At 46.6% G+C, this 18460-nt stretch overlaps 1 protein-coding gene across 1 annotated transcript; it reads left to right on the top strand.

The window, feature by feature from the left end:
- The first annotated feature begins 7555 nt into the window (after positions 1-7555).
- Positions 7556-17748, top strand: Stard5 (StAR related lipid transfer domain containing 5). The gene is made up of 6 exons (XM_052159465.1): positions 7556-7721; positions 8297-8346; positions 8686-8818; positions 12285-12402; positions 13178-13271; positions 15990-17748. Exons 1-6 carry the CDS (start codon positions 7623-7625, stop codon positions 16135-16137), a joined length of 642 nt encoding a protein of 213 aa, XP_052015425.1. The 5' UTR covers positions 7556-7622; the 3' UTR covers positions 16138-17748.
- The last annotated feature ends 712 nt before the right edge of the window (positions 17749-18460 follow it).

The following is an 18460-nucleotide window of genomic DNA, read 5'->3' as shown; positions in this document are numbered from 1 at the left end:
AGATGAGACCTTCTTCCTGATTCCTACAAGTTGGCTCATGGAAGACCTTGATCATAGCATCGATCCCACTTCCCCTTTTCTGTATAACATAACCACAGGTGAAATTTCATATTGTGCAAGACATTCCACCATCCATCTATCCCATAGGAATCTTGGAGACATGCCACAAATTCTTAATACCTTTCTAGATGTAAATGGATGAATGTCCTTATGACTAAACCACATATAGTAAGGCCACTGGACTAGAGGCTAAGATAACTCCCAGTGCTAACCAAGAAGGTTCATATAAATATTGGTATTTCCAAAGTCCACACAGATAATCTCCCTCACTGAACTCATGAGGATGAGTGTACAAGTTTTCAAATTCTATGTCAAGTAGGCTCTAAGAAGCTATGGTCTACATGGTTCTGTAGTGCCTGGGACGTCCTTTAGTGACAGAGATACCCACAGAAATGCCATAGTAAGGAGGCCTATCCCAGGTTCTGAGGTCTAGAGTTCCCTGGGACATGGAAATAGGTTAAGGAAGCCAAACCTATCTCCAGACACCTGAAGTATCAGCAACCTGTGCTGCAAGGAGGGGAGAGCATGAGCAGACCTAGGGGCACTGCAAGAAAACAGAGGCATCCTGTAACATAGTCACGGCTGGCATGTGTGTTCAGGGCATGTATATATGGTACCTTATATTGGGTGATTTCAACTTAGAAAATTTTAGGACACCCAATAGCACAAAACTGAGTGTGGTGAGCATCCATATTCCCCTTGCAAGGGCAAACAAATGTTTGTATTTTGTTTCCATGGAGCCATTTTGGTTTTAATTATAAAGCACTACAGAGCTGTTTCTGAAAGACTGAAACAGGAGGAATGGACCATGAGTTCAAGGTCAGATTGAGCTACATAATACCAGGGCTATCCTGGGCTACATAAGAATACTTAGAAAAGAGAACTAATCAAATTTCTATCTTGTCCTCGCACTAGAGGTCTTCCCTCTCACACTGCCAAGAGCTCAGTGTAAATCGACTTGGTAGATTGTTGTTGAAATATTACATTATCCAGGAGCAGGGTTCCTTCCTACCTTAGTTAGATCAGTTATGTTCCTAGATGAAACACACACACACACACACACACACACACACACACACACAGCCTTTATATTTTAATATGGAGCACAATACCTGGGCAATGGCCTACTCTCCATGCTGTTAGAGTCTGTTCTATCCATAACACCATTATTACTTACTGTTTCAACTGGGCTGCGACTAGCTCCATGTGACCAACCCACGCGGCCATTGTTTCTGGCATCTCCTTTCTCCTCCCCTGCACTCCTGTAAGGAATGGCAGCTCTCTCCCTCCTGCTCCTCCTCCCTTGTGGTCCCTAGTCCAGGAAACCTAAACCCTCCCTATGTCTCTTCTCCCCGTCTGTTGGCTGCTGGCATCTTCATTGGCCAATCAGAAGTAGCTGGGAGCAGGGGCCCTCAGTGTGTTACCTGTGGACGTTCTTGTACAAAGAGTTTTCAGGGACTCAAATTAACATTAGAATACAAGCAGCATTAGGCAAACCCACTACAGACTGTCATAATTACAGACACTGTGTTGTGAATATATGCATATAAGCATCCATAGGCAATACCTGTCTTAAGTTAAAGCTATTATCCTATATCTATTACCATATTTATTTGTATTTTGAGATATAGCACAGGACTATGCACAGATGAAGCTTCCTAGGACAGCTGGGTAGTGTTTCAATATTTGGATAAACTATATGATATCTCTTCTTTCTCTTCATGATGGTTATTGAAACAATTTCTGTATCTTCCCTACGAAAAACGTGTGCTAAATATCTTTTGTATGTTTTCTTTGAGGTTATTAGTCCTATAAAGAAAAAACTTGGGCTTGTTGCAGGCTAACATCTTAGGCTTTTCCAGTTTATTAATCTTTGCAAGCCCACATGCTGCATCTCCTGCCTTGGCAGGTAATGGGAATGTTTTCCTTAGAGGCTCACTAAGAACTTAATCTTGCTACATTATGCGATTTTTATCAAGCCGATGAAAAAATAATAAATCAAATGGTTCTAATGCCTTTGCTCTTTTTTGGTCTTTTTCCTGTCTCCGCAAGCTGATAAGTGACTCCCCTCTCAGCGACTTTGCCCAGTCTCCTGCCATGGCCATCACCAGGAGAATGGGTCTACTAAGCTCCTAACAAAAGCATAGTTTGCTGATCATTCATCTCTCTCCAGCCCTATCGATGCTGTAGGAACAGAAATCCACCAAGCTGCCTTATCAAGCTTGCTTTACGTAACTGTGGTTTCACAAGATGCCTGCACAGCTTAGTAATGGTCTGTGGCAAGAGAGATTCCCTGCTTTATTACCCTGTCATCAAACTATTATTGGTAGCATGATCTGCTGTATTATTAGAAGTCTAGGGGGCTGGGGAAGTAACTCAGTGGTTAAAGCGTGTGCACACTCTAGCAGAGACCTGAGGCGAGTTCCATTCCCAGCACCCTTATTGAGAGCCTCACAATTGTCTGTAATTCTAGTTCCATCCAATGGCCTCTTCTGGCCTCCAAAAAACACTGTGTTCATGTGCATATGCACACACACACACACACACACACACACACACACACACACACTCATCCTAAAAATCACCACATAGCAAATGTGGTTTTCCCTTTTCATTTTTTGTTTGTTTTCAAGTGATTGGGTGCTTTAATCTTTTCCTAGTTCCTGGTAGCCACTGGTCTTTACCTCACAGTTTTGTAACTAGATGACTAGATGCTAAATGACTCAGTCCGGGCAAAGTGGGGCAGCGGCCGGCAAGCAGTAAGTCTGAGCCAACAGCAACTGTTGCTAAGGCAATGACAAATGGGCACCTCTATGCTTATTTACTAGATCTACAGTATCATGAGCCAATGCAATAAATATGTTGTGGCACCCCTGCTCTGAGCACCTATCTCCAAGTCAGCTTGCGGTCTTGAGGGAGGACACTGAACAGTGAATGAACTTAAGAGTTAAATTCTTTCTCTTCCCCTTCAGCTCTCAAGTACTTCCAAGGAGCCCCTGCTTGTGCCCAGAGGTTTGTGGGTGCTGCCCGGGTCCTCTACTCCAGCCACTTGCTTTCCCTCCCCTGGGCCTGCCTCCAAAACAAATGTGCTAGCTCTAGGCGACCTTTGATCCTACCTGCCTTTGGCAGTCAGTTTGTCACAGGCCTTGGATATAAAATTTACTTCTCTAAATATTTTGCCTGCCCAGGACCTCCTATTTTGGAGAGAGGAGGGATTAAAGTTAATTATAAATTTACTTTGCTTTTGTTTGTGTAGGACCTGGAGAGATGGTTGAGAGGCTAGGAGCATATGCTACTGCTGCAGAGGACCCAAGTTCAGTTCCCACAGCCAGCTGTAAATCCAACTCTGGGGTATCTTATAGCATCTTCCAGTTATGCCTGTACATATATGCACATATGGACACATATACATGAAAGTAACACTTTGTGTGGATAAAAACCCTCCCGCTACATTTTGTAAGCATGGTCACCTCTTCCATTTTGATGGTTGCTAAGAGTCATTTTCTATAACAAAATTGGCATTCCTGGACTGAAGCGAAGCTCAGTGATAAAACCTTTCCTCACATGCCTGGGTTCATTAAAAAGGGGGAGGGAGCAAGACTCACCTCTGTTCATTTTTGTTTTCATTTCTGTTTAAGCTCAAACAAAATTCTAATCCTGAGTCTCAAGCAAGAGTCACAGAACTTAATAGAAATACATTATATTGACCTCTAATAAGACTTCTAAAATGAAATAATGAGGCAGTCTATGATGATTTAAAATGAAACGTGAGTGCCTGGATTGCTCTGCACTGGTCTAGAAGCACACATTCCTAGGCTGGAGCACTCTGAGTGCTGGAACATTCCAACATCCCTAGCATGCAATGCTCCATGGGGAAATGTCCTGAGACATGTCATGAAGTGATTTTGTCATTGTATGAACATCGTGGTGTGTTAGGAAGAGCAAGAGGCCTACAATATGTCACTGGGCAACATTATCTCATGGGAACACTGTTGTACATATTGCATATGATTGATGTCTTAGCATTTCTATTGCAGTTATGAAACATCATGGCCAAAAAGCAAGTCGGAGAGGATAGGGTTTATGTGACTTACACTTCCAGATCATAGTCTATCATCGGAAGAAGTCAGGACAGGAACTCAAGCAGGGCTGGAACTCAGAGGCAGGAGTTGGTGTCAAGGTCATGGAGGGGTGCTGCTTACTGGCCTGCTTCACATGGCTTGCTCTGTCTGCTTTCTTATAGAACTCAGGACCACCAGCCCAGGGATGGCACCACCCACAGTGGTCTAGGCCCTCCCCCACAGATCAGCAATTGAGAAAATACCTTACCACTGGATTTCATGGTGGTTCCTTCCTCTCTGATGACTCTAGCTTCTATCAAGTTGACATACAAAACCAGCCAACATGATTGACCAAAATAACATCCACATGTGGTTCACAGCTGTATACAAACATTAACAAACTCACACACATGTTCATATACACACACAGATGCACACATGCTTCTTTATACATACATATATGTATATATATACATATATGTATGTATATATATACTTGAGCATAGATATGGTATGGTGTGTAAATGTTTACTGCACATCAAGTGTCATTCGAATTACTATTCACTATTAAGCCATTTGGCCTTCATTTCAACTGCTAGCACTGCCCCTTATTTCACTTTTCAAGTAAAACAGTGAGAAAACTTTAAGGTCTGGAATGGCTACTCATTTGTCATCAGTGCCAAATACTTGCCAATGCAATGTGTGACTTGAACAATCTGATGAGTGGTGGCTTTATCGTTTTTAAAATTGTGTTTAAATTGTATTTTTGTCAGTGCTGGAAATGCAATCCAAGGCTTTGAGCATGGTGTGCAAGTGTTGTCTAGCTGAACTGTATCCACCAGCTGAAAAGCTAGTGCTGTGTATGTATGTGTGTGTATCTGTGTGTGTGTGTGTGTGTGTTTCTGTCTCTCTCTGTCTCTTTCTGTCTCTCTCTTGCTCTCTCTCTCTCTCCCTCTTCTCTCCCTCTCTCAGGTTACACTCTGTAGTCCTGCCTAGCCCATAGCTCCTTCTACACACCCAATGAGCAACAGACTTGCAGTAATCCTCCCTCCTCTGTCTCCTGAGTGCTAGGATTGCAAGCATGCACCCCATGCATGCCTTCCAAGCACAGACCTTTGTATTCACAACACGGTTGCTCTTCAACTTGTATATTTGACTTTTTTACACGATATAAACAGAGGACCATCTTAAACAGTGATCACATTTGAAGAAAGATAAGAACTTACGTTATATTCAGTTAAGCTTTAAACTCTGTCCATGGCCTCCAAACAGCAAATGGCTGTTAATGAGAAGAGCTGCCTCTTATAAAGCAATATGGTTAGACTCAGTCTGGCCCTGGCCTCTCTTGAGCAATCCTCGATGGCGCCATGCTCAGTTCTCTCAGCTGTGTTACATGAGTTTAATGGGTACATAATATCCTACCTAATGGGTATCTTGTAACTTTGCTTAATGCATTGACAAATAAGCTGGTATCCATTACAAGGGCAATAGTCCATGTTTCTGTACAAGTAAGGCTGTTGTGTTGAAGAGGAAGTTAATATATATCTGTTACTATGTAACTGTTACCACTTACCACTGCTTTGTTTGCATGAGAGCATGCTCGCTCTCCTCCAGTATAGAAAAACCCTTCCTCAGTACTGGGAGTAACGCAGGCTACTAACAAATCTTGGCTTGTTTGTCCACTAGATAGGTCTCCTTGTTTGATTTATAATTCCCTACAACCAGGGTTCTGCATCTTTTTGTGTCATGGTCATTTACTTTGACACAAAGCATCTTTCTGTATATGATGCTTTCTTTTTTGCTTAAGTTTTCTTGACAATTCTTAACAATTTAAAGCATTGTTTAAACAGCCAAACAGTTCAATTTTAGTTAAACCGTGTCTCAATTTTATCTCAGATTATTATTTGTTTACGCTTTTATTCACTTAATTTTTAAAGTAGAGCAAAGCAAGCCATCTATTTTATGACTCTCAGAAGAATTCACATGTCCGGCTTTCTTCCTGTGCTCTCTTTATAGTAGCGCAGGGAGACATATGTTATTATAACATTTCACCTCTGAACAAATCTCAAAGATGTTTAGAGACCTGCCCAAACCTACAAAGTCAATATTGGGTCTGGGTCTCAAGGGGCCCAATTGCTTTCCCAGCCAGACAGTCCCTCTTTTCTTCCAAAGGGGACATTTTTAAGTCCCAAGTCCTTCCTAGCCTTTGAAAAAAACGGTGAAGAGGTTACAAACAATTGAGTTGGAGATAGGCTTGAAGAGGAGAGAACCCAGGCTGTTCTTACAGAGGGGATGCTATTCCACACTCTCCCATGGGCCTGGTTGCCTCTGTGTACAGAAGTTGTCAATACTCAGCTTATTATTTCTTTGCCTATTTAATAATGCTGAGATAGGGCTCAGGTCCTAGCGCATGCTAGGTAAGCACGCTACTATTGTACTAATTCACTAGACCTCTTTCTTCTTCTTCTTCTTCTTCTTCTTCTTCTTCTTCTTCTTCTTCTTCTTCTTCTTCTTCTTCCTCTTCCTCTTCCTCTTCCTCTTCCTCCTCCTCCTCCTCCTCCTCCTCCTCCTCCTCCTCCTCTTCCTCTTCCTCTTCCTCTTCCTCTTCCTCTTCCTCTTCCTCTTCCTCTTCCTCTTCTTCTTCTTCTTCTTCTTCTTCTTCTTCTTCTTCTTCTTCTTCTTCTTCTTCTTCTTCTTCTTCTTCTTCTTCTTCTTTTCTTCTTCTTCTTGCCGAGGGCCTCATTAAATTTCCCAGGCAGACCTTTAATGAATGATCTTCCGGAATCTGGATTAAATCTCTCAAGGGAAAGCTGAGGTCTCCACCTGGTGTCAAAGCACAGGGCTGTCTGCTGGATATGTAGGTTTACTAAGAGCAGCTCCCTGGGCCTCTGGAACTAAATAGATCTGACATTCGTTTCAGCTTCTTCCTCCACCCCCACCTCCACCCAGTCAAAGTTGTCTTGTCCTTTATTTACTCCGCAAAGGCATTTAGCTAGTCAAAGAAGAAAAAAAAAAGGGCGGGGTGAGGGGGTGAGGGGAGGAATTCACTTCAGCTTCGGTTATCAAAAGCAGACATCCCTGCATAGGCCTCCTGAAGTGTCACCAGTGGGTACTCCTCCTGCCTGACTCCACGGCCGGTCGGCTCCTCCACATTCTCCGGGCCACCCTGCAGAATGTCCCTAGAAAGTAATTCGCACGGTTTCACTGGGGGCCCGAAGGCACCTGAGCACCAAAGGGAAAACACCCAAACTCCTGAAGCTGGTTCCTGGCCCTGCCCAGAGCCTGCTGTGGCCGAGCAGGAGCTTCCTGAGACCCGCCCAGAGCTGACGCTTACCGCGTAGGGCCGGCCAATTTCAAGAAAGGACGGAATTATCGGAGAGCGAAGACCAATTCTGAAAGAGAGGCGGAGCCCAGGGGCGGGGCTCCAGGCTCCGCCCAAGGCCCAGTTTTCCGCCCAGCGGAACCTGGTGGGGCACAGCTGGGACCCTGCACGTTGGCGGAATGGACCTGACCTGGGCCACGCAAGAGAGTGAGGCGGTGGCGGAGAAGGTGCTCCGGTATCGGCGGGACGCGTCGGGCTGGAAGAAGTGCCGGGAAGGCGTGAGTGAGGGACTGGGCGGGAAAAGGGGTCTGGTGGCAGCTCCCAGGGCTTGGAGTCCTCCAAACTCCCAGGTTTCTCCTCTCCCCAGATTATCTTCACCCTGGACCTCAGAGGTGGGTTGAGAGAGCGATCCACTACGGGTAGATGCTCTCTGGGACTCCTGGAAATCCCTGCCCCTTTCATTTCGAAACCCACTCAAGGTCATCCGACTGCTATGAGGTTAGGATTGGACCTGAAACTCCAAGTACCAAGTCTTTCTCCTCCGTTTGTTATTGCACAATCCCTCCCCCAGGGAGTGCCAGGGAAATAGTTTTCTTCCTTGACGCTTCTAATTTTTTAAGCCCTAAATTGCTTGAGAAAACAAAAGTTCCTGGTGGCATTTAAGGCGGCTGGAGAGGCTCGTACAGCCTGAGGAGTCAGCCAGCCAGGATCTCCATGCCCAGTGCCTGCTGTAGGGGCAGCAGCTACATCCTTGGCGGAACAGGTTGGGTGACCTTGGAGAATCAAGTCTTGAGATCTCATCTCCAAGCCTTCCTCTAGCTCTAAAACTCTACAATCCTGTGCCTTTTGACAGAATGGAGTTTCAATTTCCTGGAGGCCATCTGAGGAGTTTCCAGGGAATCTGTAAGTGCACACTTTTAACAAAGTTTGTCAGAACCTTGACTCCCTTCCCGGTGTCTTTGGGGTTGCCTCGTGAAAGATTCCAATCCACCCTGGCTCTCGGCTCCCTAGTTACCTTCCAGAAAAGCATTAGCTTGTGTTTTGAATCGTTGGTAGCAAGCTGTGTCCTGTGAGGGCTTTGTACCTGTGTATGCAGGCTGGAGGGGAGATGGGCTAGCATATTTTATGCCCTTTTCTGTCAGCCAGCCCTAGAATTGGAACAAACATGTAATAGACCTGAGATAAAATCCTAAGATAAACAAATTTAACTAATGCTCTGGATCAAATTCCTCTCTGTTCCAGGTACCGGGGAGAAGGGATTCTGTGCGGGACACCAGAAGAGGTGTGGGATTGTGTCAAGCCGGTTGCTGGGGGCCTCCGGGAGAAGTGGGATGACAATGTGAACAGCTTTGAAATTGTCCAGAGCATCACGGATGTAAGTGTCGCTGGCTGTGTTATCATCTGTAGTGTCTTGTCCTGGCTGTGTTATCTGTAGTGTCTTGGCTGTGTTATCAATAGTGTCTGTCTTGTCCTGCTGCAATACCCTGCCCCCACCTCTCCTGAAGAGGGATCTATATCATCTGTAGGCAAGAGGAGTGCCGTGCAGGCGAGTCCAGCCTTAGCCCTGGCAGGAGACAGTGTGACTCCGAGACCCAGAAACCCTCACCAGAATCAGCAGACTATAGCTGATGAATGACAGACAAGGCTTGGGGTCCCCACACAGGGAAGCAGGTCTAGATTTAGACAAACTGATCTAGTGTGAAGCATTGTCTCTTGGCAAAGCCACTGTGGTCCTTGGCCCACAGTAGGACCACTGCAAATCTCCATCAGGAAAGTGTTCGTCCTACAGACCAGCCCTGCCCAGCAGAAAGCCTTGGTATACGGCAGCGTTACTCCTCACCTGCCTTTTCCAGTGTGGCAGCTTCAATTCCGTGGGGCCACAGAGCATGAGAAGGTGGCTGGTTTGAAGAAATGAATTGCTCATTTTTACAAATATAAATGTAAATTGAAATAGCCACGTGAGATAGGGAGTGTTATGGGAGACAGCTCCCGTCTTGATGAACCTGTCCTGGTATCACTGATAACGGTAAGATGGTGCTTCATTTTTGACAATAGAAAGCTCAGAAGAATAGAAAATCACAGTGAAAACAGATAAGCAAGCAAGTCTAGGGGAGCAGACCTGTGCGGTTTGAATGACATCTTAGTGTTGGCTTCCAGGACCTGGCTGGCACTCTCTTGTTTGGCACTTATACAAGCAGGTAGCATTGTGAAACCTTGCAGTATTTTGCAAACTGTGCAGCCAGGTGCCTTTGCTCTAAGCCAGTCAGTCTGTTGTCTATGGGAGTTTATGTCAGAGCTGTCTGAAGGACGGGGCAAAAATCCCCGGGAAGAAAGGTAATTTTATGTCCTTAACAATCATAGACAGAATTGAAATACACAGTGAGGACGATGCCTTGTTTCAACTCTTCCTTCAGCCCTCTGCACTAGGAGAGTGAATCTCAGGCACTAATGTGCCTTAGATACTATTTAACTCTTGCTTTCCTGGAGGAAGAGACGAATGGGTGGCCTGGGCTAGGAATCAGACTGTAGCAATTTCCTACGTAATTTGAAGTTACCTTTAATTTATGACAAGTGCTTCTTTCTTCTTTCTTTCATTTTTTTCCCATTTATAGTTAAATAGTTTCTTTTATAAAAACCAGTTGGTCTAAGTGGGCACATTTGAAGAACCACAATAATGACGTTCTCATTCTGGAGTAAGTGACACCAGCATTAGAAAAAAATGCAAAGAGAAATATGCAAATCATTACACATAAATGGGTGAAGCTGAGCAACTCTTGGTTAATGCCTTTTATATATGATGCGAGTGTCATATCAGAAGGACTTGTATTACGTGTATGTTCTACACATGTGTGTATGTACGCATGCTCATGTGTGTATGGAGCCTGAAGAAGTATCTCCCACAGTCTCTACCTTTATATAGTGAGGCAAAGCCTCTCGATGACTCTGGAGCTTGCACTTCTAGCCAGCGTCCTCCAGAGATACCCTGCCTCTAGTTCCCTTCTGGGATGACAGCTGAACGAACACTCCCAACCAGCCTGTGTGTGGGCTCTAGGGAAATCTAAGTTCTGGTCTTGCACAGCAAGCACTACCCACTAAGCCGCCCCTCCCCCCAGAGCCCTGCATATCATCTCTTGGAAGCTAAGGTGGCTCCATCTCTTTAGCCCGCTTGCACCTCTTGGGCTCAGGACAGTGACTGGTGGGAAAAGCGAGGACATCCACAGGCTGGAGCCTGAGCAGCCGTAGCAATGGTTAACCTGTCAGTGCTTTCGAGGCAGTTACTGGATGTTCTATTCCTGGCCACAAGCTCCCTGTCCTGAAACCTGGGGGAAGAAGCAGTGTGACAGAGGTCAAGAGAAGCTGCCAAGTGCACACAGGTAAAGGGGCCAGAAGGAGCTGGTTCCCCATTGCTGCGTCCCTGTAATCCCAACAGCCATGAAGATGTAAGGATCAGGGAGTTGGGGTCAGCCAGACTACTTATGAGCACCACGCTAGGCAGGGCTACGTTTCAGTTCAATAAACAAAGCAAGCCACCAACAAGAAGTACGTTTTTCTTAATAAGCATGTAACTATTTTTCTTGGACTTTGCTTTATACAGCCCACTGATCTTTTTTTTTTCTTTTTAATTTAAGACAGGGTCTCCTTATGTAGACCTGGGCAGCCTGGAACTCAATATTATAGACCAGGCTAATCCCCCTGCTTCTGGCTTGCAAGTACTGGGATTACAAGCTTACCCCATTAGGCCCAGGCTTCCAGTCCATTCTAGCCCTCATATAGTGAATCGGCACTAGTGAATGTGGTTTTTTGGACATCACCAACATTTATTTAGAGATACTCTTGTAAATTAAAAAAAAAAAACTGTTCTAATCATGTACGTCTTTTGATCACAGGACTTTTTTTTTTGAAGTACTAGACTGAGGTATGACTGTAATTTATTAAGGTAACATGATTATGTTAGAAATGTTGATGAAGAATGATTAAACACAAAGAGAAAAGAATTTTTTATCTCTGCATGAGATATGTGGGAACTCTTGGTTCTCATTAATTCATGTGCCCATGAAGAGATTTGACTTGTTGCCAGAGAGACACAATCTTCAGCATACACTAGGTGCAGAAGGAGAGAAAGTACAGAGAAGTGGGTAACAAGTGTGGGTCTTGTTTATTAAGTGAGACTGTGAAGGTAAGGGGTCAAATACCCTTTCAGATAGCATCCATCAGCATGATTTAGGCAGCCCTCAAGCATCCTAATTCTTAATAGAAGATGGGTAAAGGAGGCATGGATGAGACGTGAACCTGGAGTGAGCTTACGTCTGTCACCAGTGCCTCTGTCTTCAGTATTCTTAAAAATAGACTTTTCCTTCAGGCTCCAGATGGAATCAGAAGAAGGTATTCTGGTTGTAGAAAATAACCATTGCTTCCTCTGTGCCTGCTGCAAGACTCAGGAATTCAGAAATGGACTCATTTCTTGGACTGTGCTTAAGAAAGGGAAACTGGCATTCTGCGCCCAGTCTGGGGCACCATGGTCAAATACTGCAGTCAGAATTCCTGAAGATCTGCAGCACCCGGGGCAGTGCAAGCTACGATGATAGTAGACAGGTGGGAAAGAAGACCCATTTTGCAGAGACACACTGTTCTCAAGTGAGTTATTTTATAAAGAGACATGGAGATGAAATTGTTTGGAAAGGGATGACATCATTTTGGCCTCAATATGCCCACTGGAAAGTGCCCAGGTGCCCCCAGGCTTCCTTTCCAACAGCTCCCCATACCGCCCATGCATTTCATTTCCTGCTGCTGGGTGTGTCTTAGACTTGTCTTCAACAGGCCTGCGCCTCCTGTTTTGGCAGACGCTGTGTGTGAGCAGAACCTCCACGCCCTCAGCCGCCATGAAGCTTATCTCTCCCAGGGACTTCGTGGACTTGGTGCTGGTGAAGACATATGAGGATGGCACCATCAGCTCCAATGGTAAGTGGCGGTAGATGTTTACTGGCTGTTCTAGATGCTGGGCTCTGTCTCACGCACCCCTGGATCTTTGAGGAAAGCTGGGCGATCAGAAACTATCAATAGGCTCATGCGTTCTATCCTCCTCCCTCATAGAATTGAGATTTTTGTGCCATAGGGTTTAAAATGGGGGGAGCATTTGCCTGGACTTTATTATACGCATCCCAGGTTTTGTCAGTACAGTTTTTATTTCTGCTGATCTCAGTTTATGCTGTGGACATACAGATAGCAGCTAAGCTCTTTGCAAGTCAGGGGACCAAGTCCACAGGAGCATCTTAATCATATGGTGGTTTTCTGTACCGTCCCTGCCCTCTGGGGACCAGAACCCAGTGATTCCTCTGCATCTGCCTCTGGGGAAGGTGGGGGACACAAACTCCTTTCGTTGGGCTGAAATCTGAGAGACGAGTCTTTCTTCTACCCTGAGCCTTATATTCCGGAATGTTCTTTCTTCTGAAATTCTGAAAGGGTTGGGGAAAACTGTATGTGGTAGTGAGTGCATGTGTGTGCATGTGTCTGAGCATGTGTGTGTGTGGTGGCTGGGGGGGGGGAGCAGTGAGGATGCATATGTGTGAATTGGAGTGAGTGTAAATGTAAGAAAGGAAGTTGACGGTTTGAAGAACGCTTTGCTGGCATGCCGGGCTTCAGTCAGTTGGCCTATGCAGATGGAGGGTCTTCAGTGCTAGTGGTGGTGACCCTGCTGTCTGAAGGTGAGTTCACTGACTTCATGACTGTCTTCCAGCTACTCACGTGGAGCATCCATTGTGTCCCCCAAAGCCAGGTTTTGTGAGAGGATTTAACCATCCGTGCGGGTGCTTCTGTGAACCACTGCCAGGGTAAGGAAAGTGGGTGGAGAACTTTGTCTTAGACCTAGCCATACCACCACTGTGAACTTGGAAAACAGGCACTTTGACTGTACTCTACAAAAATCATATCGATGTTACAAAATGCACTGTCACGCACAAGCACACATGACACGATGTGTCACTGTAGGTAGCACTTGGCAGAGTGGTAAGCCAATCTACCCAGATTGGCTTTTGTTGTTGTTGAACTCAGAGATCTGCCTCCAGGTCCTGGGATTAAAGGCGTGTGCAACCACCAGGTCTCCAGCCTCACCGGACAGGTCAGGCCAATATCCCAGCCCCACTGGGCAAATAAGCAAACTGCGGGTTAGGATCGTTAAGTTATGCGTCCACAGTCAAAGGCCAGGAGCACAACGTACTGCCTGAGCTCCAGATCTTCTGGCCTCTCTGAAGATAGCACCAGACTAAAGAAGTTACAAGGACGAATCCCCACCCTATGCTCACACAGCGACCACCTGCCTTTACAAAAAATGGGGCCGATCTCAGGGCATGGAGGACAGTTCACGTTGTGAATGGCCCTGGAAAGAAGCCAGGGGGCCCTAGATTCACTCACAGACACAGCCAGGCTTTTCCCAGGAGCTCTCTGGGTAATGAGTCACCTGATGGCCCCTGCTTTATAATGAGCACCACCCAACTTAACAGGGAGAGAGATTGCACCTGCTCAGTCCCTGTGTTTCCTGCAGATAGCCTGAGGGAAAGGTATGGGCCGGTCTCAGTGCCTAGATTACTAAAACCCAGACAGAGCACCCTCACAGAACACCAATGTGCTAAGCTGGCTGTCCAAACAGCTCTGGGAAGGCCTTTCTTTCTTTCTTTTCTTTTTGTTTTTTTGTTTTTTGTTTTTGTTTTTTTTCCCGAGGACAGGGTTTCTCTGTATAGCCCTGGCTGGCCTGGAACTCACTCTGTAGACCAGGCTGGTCTCGAACTCAGAAATCCGCCTGCCTCTGCCTCCCAGAGTGCTGGGATTACAGGCGTGTGCCACCGACCCTCTGGCGTGGGCCTAGAAAACTACCCTTAAGCACGTTTCCTTGCTCTGTCCCAGCAGCCAGAGGCTGAGATGTGCCTCGCCCTCCCAGGCTGCCCGGCATATTGCATATGCAAGGAGGGTTTAGACTAGTGAGAGCAGAGAGCCCTTTCTCCTTGAAGCTGAAGTCTTAGGGCTGGCTTGGGAAACACAGTGTGCAAGCTTCAGATTATGTAACCATGGTAATGGTCCAGGCTCTATAAAAGGGGTGGGTAGGCCAGAGAGGTTCAATAACTACCCCAAGACCACGGACAGACTCGGCAAGTGATAAAGCCACGCTTAAACCCGGCCAGCTGTCTTTCACATTGACTATTTTTTTCTCTTTAAAAACAAGGATAAAAGACATCTGTTCTCTGAGTGCTTAACTCTGATGGGGTGGGAGAAGATAAACAAGGCACAAATTAAAGCAGTTATGTTATATACACACACGAGGAATTGCTTACTGCGTGCTAAGTGCTGTGTAGAAAACTAAAGGGTGAGGAAAGAGTCAGGGGTACGGTGGGCGCGAGGCACCAAAAGGTCACCAGATCCTCCCTGGTTGGAGCCTCACGTGGTACGGCGGCCTGTTCGGGTGCAAGGTTCCTGTTGGTGAAAGGGGACAGGTGTGCGCACAGGGGGAACAGGATGGGAAGACGCCACTTTGCTGGATCAGTGGAGCTGGGAAGAGGCCAGAAGTAGTCATGGAGGAAGCAGGATGAGACCCTGTAGACATTTTGGGTTGAGTAAGTAGGAGCTTCAGAGAAGTCTGAGCAGCCATGCCATGACTCCCGGGTAAACTGCTTTGTGCCCAGAGCAGAAGGAGCTGTGCTCAGAGCAAAGGGCGGCACTGGAAATGAGCGGTCCGGGCTCTGACTGACTGATAGAGGAGAAGCATCTCAGAGGGCATCAGAGCTGCATTTGTGATGTGCCTGCCTACTGTGTGCTCTACACGTCTTCTGATGAATGTGTCAGGACAGACTCCTGGCTCTCTCTGTGAAGACAGTCATGGCATTTCTGAGCCCCCTTTGACTGACTCCATGTGTCTTTCCCCAGGGGTCTGTCTCTTCTGTGATGTTCTCCCATCAAGCCCAGAGCTCCCCAGAGAGAAACATAGTCACTAACTCAGATTTCTTACTTACCTATTCAAGTTTCCAAAGAGAACACAGCTGAGTTACAGTGGGGGATAGCTTGAGCTCAGGGCGAGGGTAGGGGTGGGGTGGGGGCAGAGAAGTACCCCAGAATCAGTGGAAGGCAGTGAGGGAGGGGGAACATGGTATCAGATAGAGCTGAGGATTTGTTCCCTCTCCCTCTGTCTCTCCCTCTTTCTCTCCCCCACCCCTCCCCCTTCTGTCCCCCTCTCTGTACAGGAGTAAGTAAGCTGATGAACAGCTCCTTCCACACAAAACCCAGGAGGGGTTGGGGGGATGGGCTGTCTGTAGCCATAAGGAATATCAGCACCTGTCCTATCAGGGCGTGGCTCCAGCTCCCCGATGTGTTCATAGCAGCTGTGTAGTGTGCCCCTAGAGGATATGCTATTATCCAGAACAAGGAGGCTGAGAGGAGCCCCGGGGACTGAATCTAGAGCAGGAATAGAAATGACCACCATGTCTGGGCCACTGCTGGTCATGGCTCTGTGCTAGATGCTTCCATGATACATATCCAACCCACCACTGCCATTTCTTCTTCAGGGAGCCCAACAAAACCAACTTGGTCACATTCTTCCAGACAGACCTGAATGGCTACCTCCCTCAGAGCGTAGTGGACTCCTTCTTCCCTCGCAGCATGGCTGAGTTCTACCCCAACCTTCAGAAGGCGGTGAGGAAGTACCATCACTGACAGTCGCCTGTGGGCAAGGATTGCCTGTGGTCCTGCAGGAACTCCAGCTGTCGAGTGAGCCTCACGGGACATGGAAGAGCTGCTGTGGCCTTTTGAGATGCCACAATAAACAGCAAATCTCAGGGTACCATTCCAGAGGAGCAGCCCATCCCCCACACCACCCTCCTTCCTCCTGGGCTTGGTGTGGAAGTTGCTGAGCTGTCCGTCAGCTTGACGTGATGCACACATACACCTGGCAGAGCAGGGCAGGTCCTGCTATGGCTACCTGAGAGATGGCTCAAGTACTCTGATTCCTTGTGGTCCAGAGCCCTGTGTTCTGGTTGCTGTCACACATCTTGTCCCTGTGCTGGTCTTGAAGAATCATCATCCATTGTGGTCGCTAAGTCCTGCTTCCCCTGGCATCCGGAGTTCCCAGATTTCTGTGTTCCCTTTCTGATATGCTTTTGTATACAAATTTTTAGCACAAGACTTTCCCCCTTTACAAAAGTGTCAGCTTGGGAAATGATGTTTTAAACCACGGGATAAGCCTTAAGGAAAAACCCTTTCAATCTGCCTTTTGTGGTATCTTCCAGCAGAATCATCTCTTTCTACCTGTTTTTCCCTTCATGGGCTAAGGTTCACATTTCCATGAAACCAGTTTGTATCTGCCTCAGGCTAATTTGTATCTTTGGGAAGGAGTGTGAGTCCTCGTGGCCCCTGTGAGTGATTCTGAGTGGAGGCAGTTGCTCCTGTGTGCATGCTGGACTCTTGTCCCGACCCGCAGGAGAAAGGCTCCTGGCAGACTGTGGAGGAGAGCCCCCGACATACACCTCACTGTGCCCTCGGTTGTGATGGTGAGGGTGTCTCCTTAGCTTTCCAAATAAATTTAGATTCTTGCTTTCTGTCATATGGAGAAAGGAAAGATTTCTGTCAGCCGACATTGTCTTCAGAGACATGGTGCCCTCACAATCCCGCTGCTCTCCTCTAGTAGATTTTAATAATTTTAATAATTCCCTACTCTTTCTCCCTTTGTTCTTCTCACTGTTGTTGTGGTTGGGCGGCCCGGATTTTGTCAGAGGGCACAGTTTCATCTTGTTGAGGATTGTTCAGAATGTCCCACAATCTGCACAGATCTGTCTGGTTTTCCTGCTGCCGCCCTGTTGTGGACCTTGACTGTTGATCTCTTTCTGTGGTCTCTCTCTCTGGTTTGGCCTCCATCCTAAGCTTACTTAATTGCTGTACCATTATTTTGGATGCGATCCACCATGGGTTTTCTGAGACAGGCTTTCTCTTTGGCCTTAGATTTACCAAATAGGCTACATTGGATGGCCGGCCAGTTCCAGGGACCCGTACTTTCTGCATCCCTGGGTCTGGGATTATACATTGAATGTCACTACATCTGGTTATTTTGTTTTATTTTGTTTTGGGGGATTTTTGTTTTTGTTTGTTTGTTTGGTTGGTTGGTTGGTTGTTTTTTGTTTGTTTTGTTTTTTTGTTTTTTCTTGTCTCTGGGGATTAAGTTCAGGTTAATGCACGGCAAGCATTTTACTGACAGCTGTCTCCCCAGCCCCACGCCTTTTACTGTTAGATCAAATGTACCTTCTGTTAAATCTAATAGATTGATGCAAATGGTCCCTGAGTTCCTCATTTGCTTGTCTGCTATAGGACAGAACTCGGAGTAGAATGGAGGACTAAGCAAGCCAGCGCCAATAGCATGCAGTCATTTTCCAGAGGAAGTGAGGCAGAGCTACCTGAGAGTCAGAGGGGCTTTACCTGAAGAGAGGATCCAGCTGGGGTTTCTGAGTCCACTTCTAGCAAATATTTCTGACTTCCAATCCTGGAGAAGCCAGCGAGTTAGAGTAACAGGCTTCCATTGGCAAGGCCCTGAGACAAATGGGCTCTGGTGTTTTATCTGTGACCCTTGCCAGGCCTTCCCATGTTTTCTGTATTTCATGGAATGACTGGGGATCTGAACCCCTTGCCGAGACCTGGTAAGAGCTGTACTTGCTGCGGATAACCGAGAGCCACAGTGAGTTGCCCTGAGTTTGGCTACCAGCTGTTCAGAAATGACCAAAGCAAATATCCCGGCCACACACGTGCTGCAAACACACCAGGCAGTTGTTTGTTTTCATTCCCTGATGTGCCATGCTTTAAAACACCTGGGCCTGCTCATGTCACAGAAGGAATGACTAACTCTCTGCCTGCCACATCCTAGCCAGACAAGCTATTTATTGTTCTGAGGCTCGGTATCCTCCAATACATTGGTGCAGGACCGACATTGGTGAAGTGGCCGTGATCCCAGATGGCTATCATTTAATATCAAGCAGAGTGCCTGACACATGTC

Source organism: Apodemus sylvaticus, chromosome 1 (genome assembly GCF_947179515.1).
Source record: "Apodemus sylvaticus chromosome 1, mApoSyl1.1, whole genome shotgun sequence".
In the NCBI taxonomy this organism is placed as follows: Eukaryota; Metazoa; Chordata; class Mammalia; order Rodentia; family Muridae; genus Apodemus; species Apodemus sylvaticus.
The sequence above is the reverse complement of the archived record's forward strand: the minus strand, read 5'-3'. Positions and strand labels throughout refer to the sequence as shown.

Bases quoted from the DNA above. Each gene is read 5' to 3' on its own strand.
- Stard5 (XM_052159465.1), top strand. From the start codon at position 7,623: ATGGACCTGACCTGGGCCACGCAAGAGAGTGAGGCGGTGGCGGAGAAG. The intron at 8,819-12,284 runs GTAAGTGTCGCT...CTGTTTTGGCAG, and splicing joins TTGTCCAGAGCATCACGGAT to ACGCTGTGTGTGAGCAGAAC. The intron at 13,272-15,989 runs GTAAGGAAAGTG...TTTCTTCTTCAG, and splicing joins TTCTGTGAACCACTGCCAGG to GGAGCCCAACAAAACCAACT.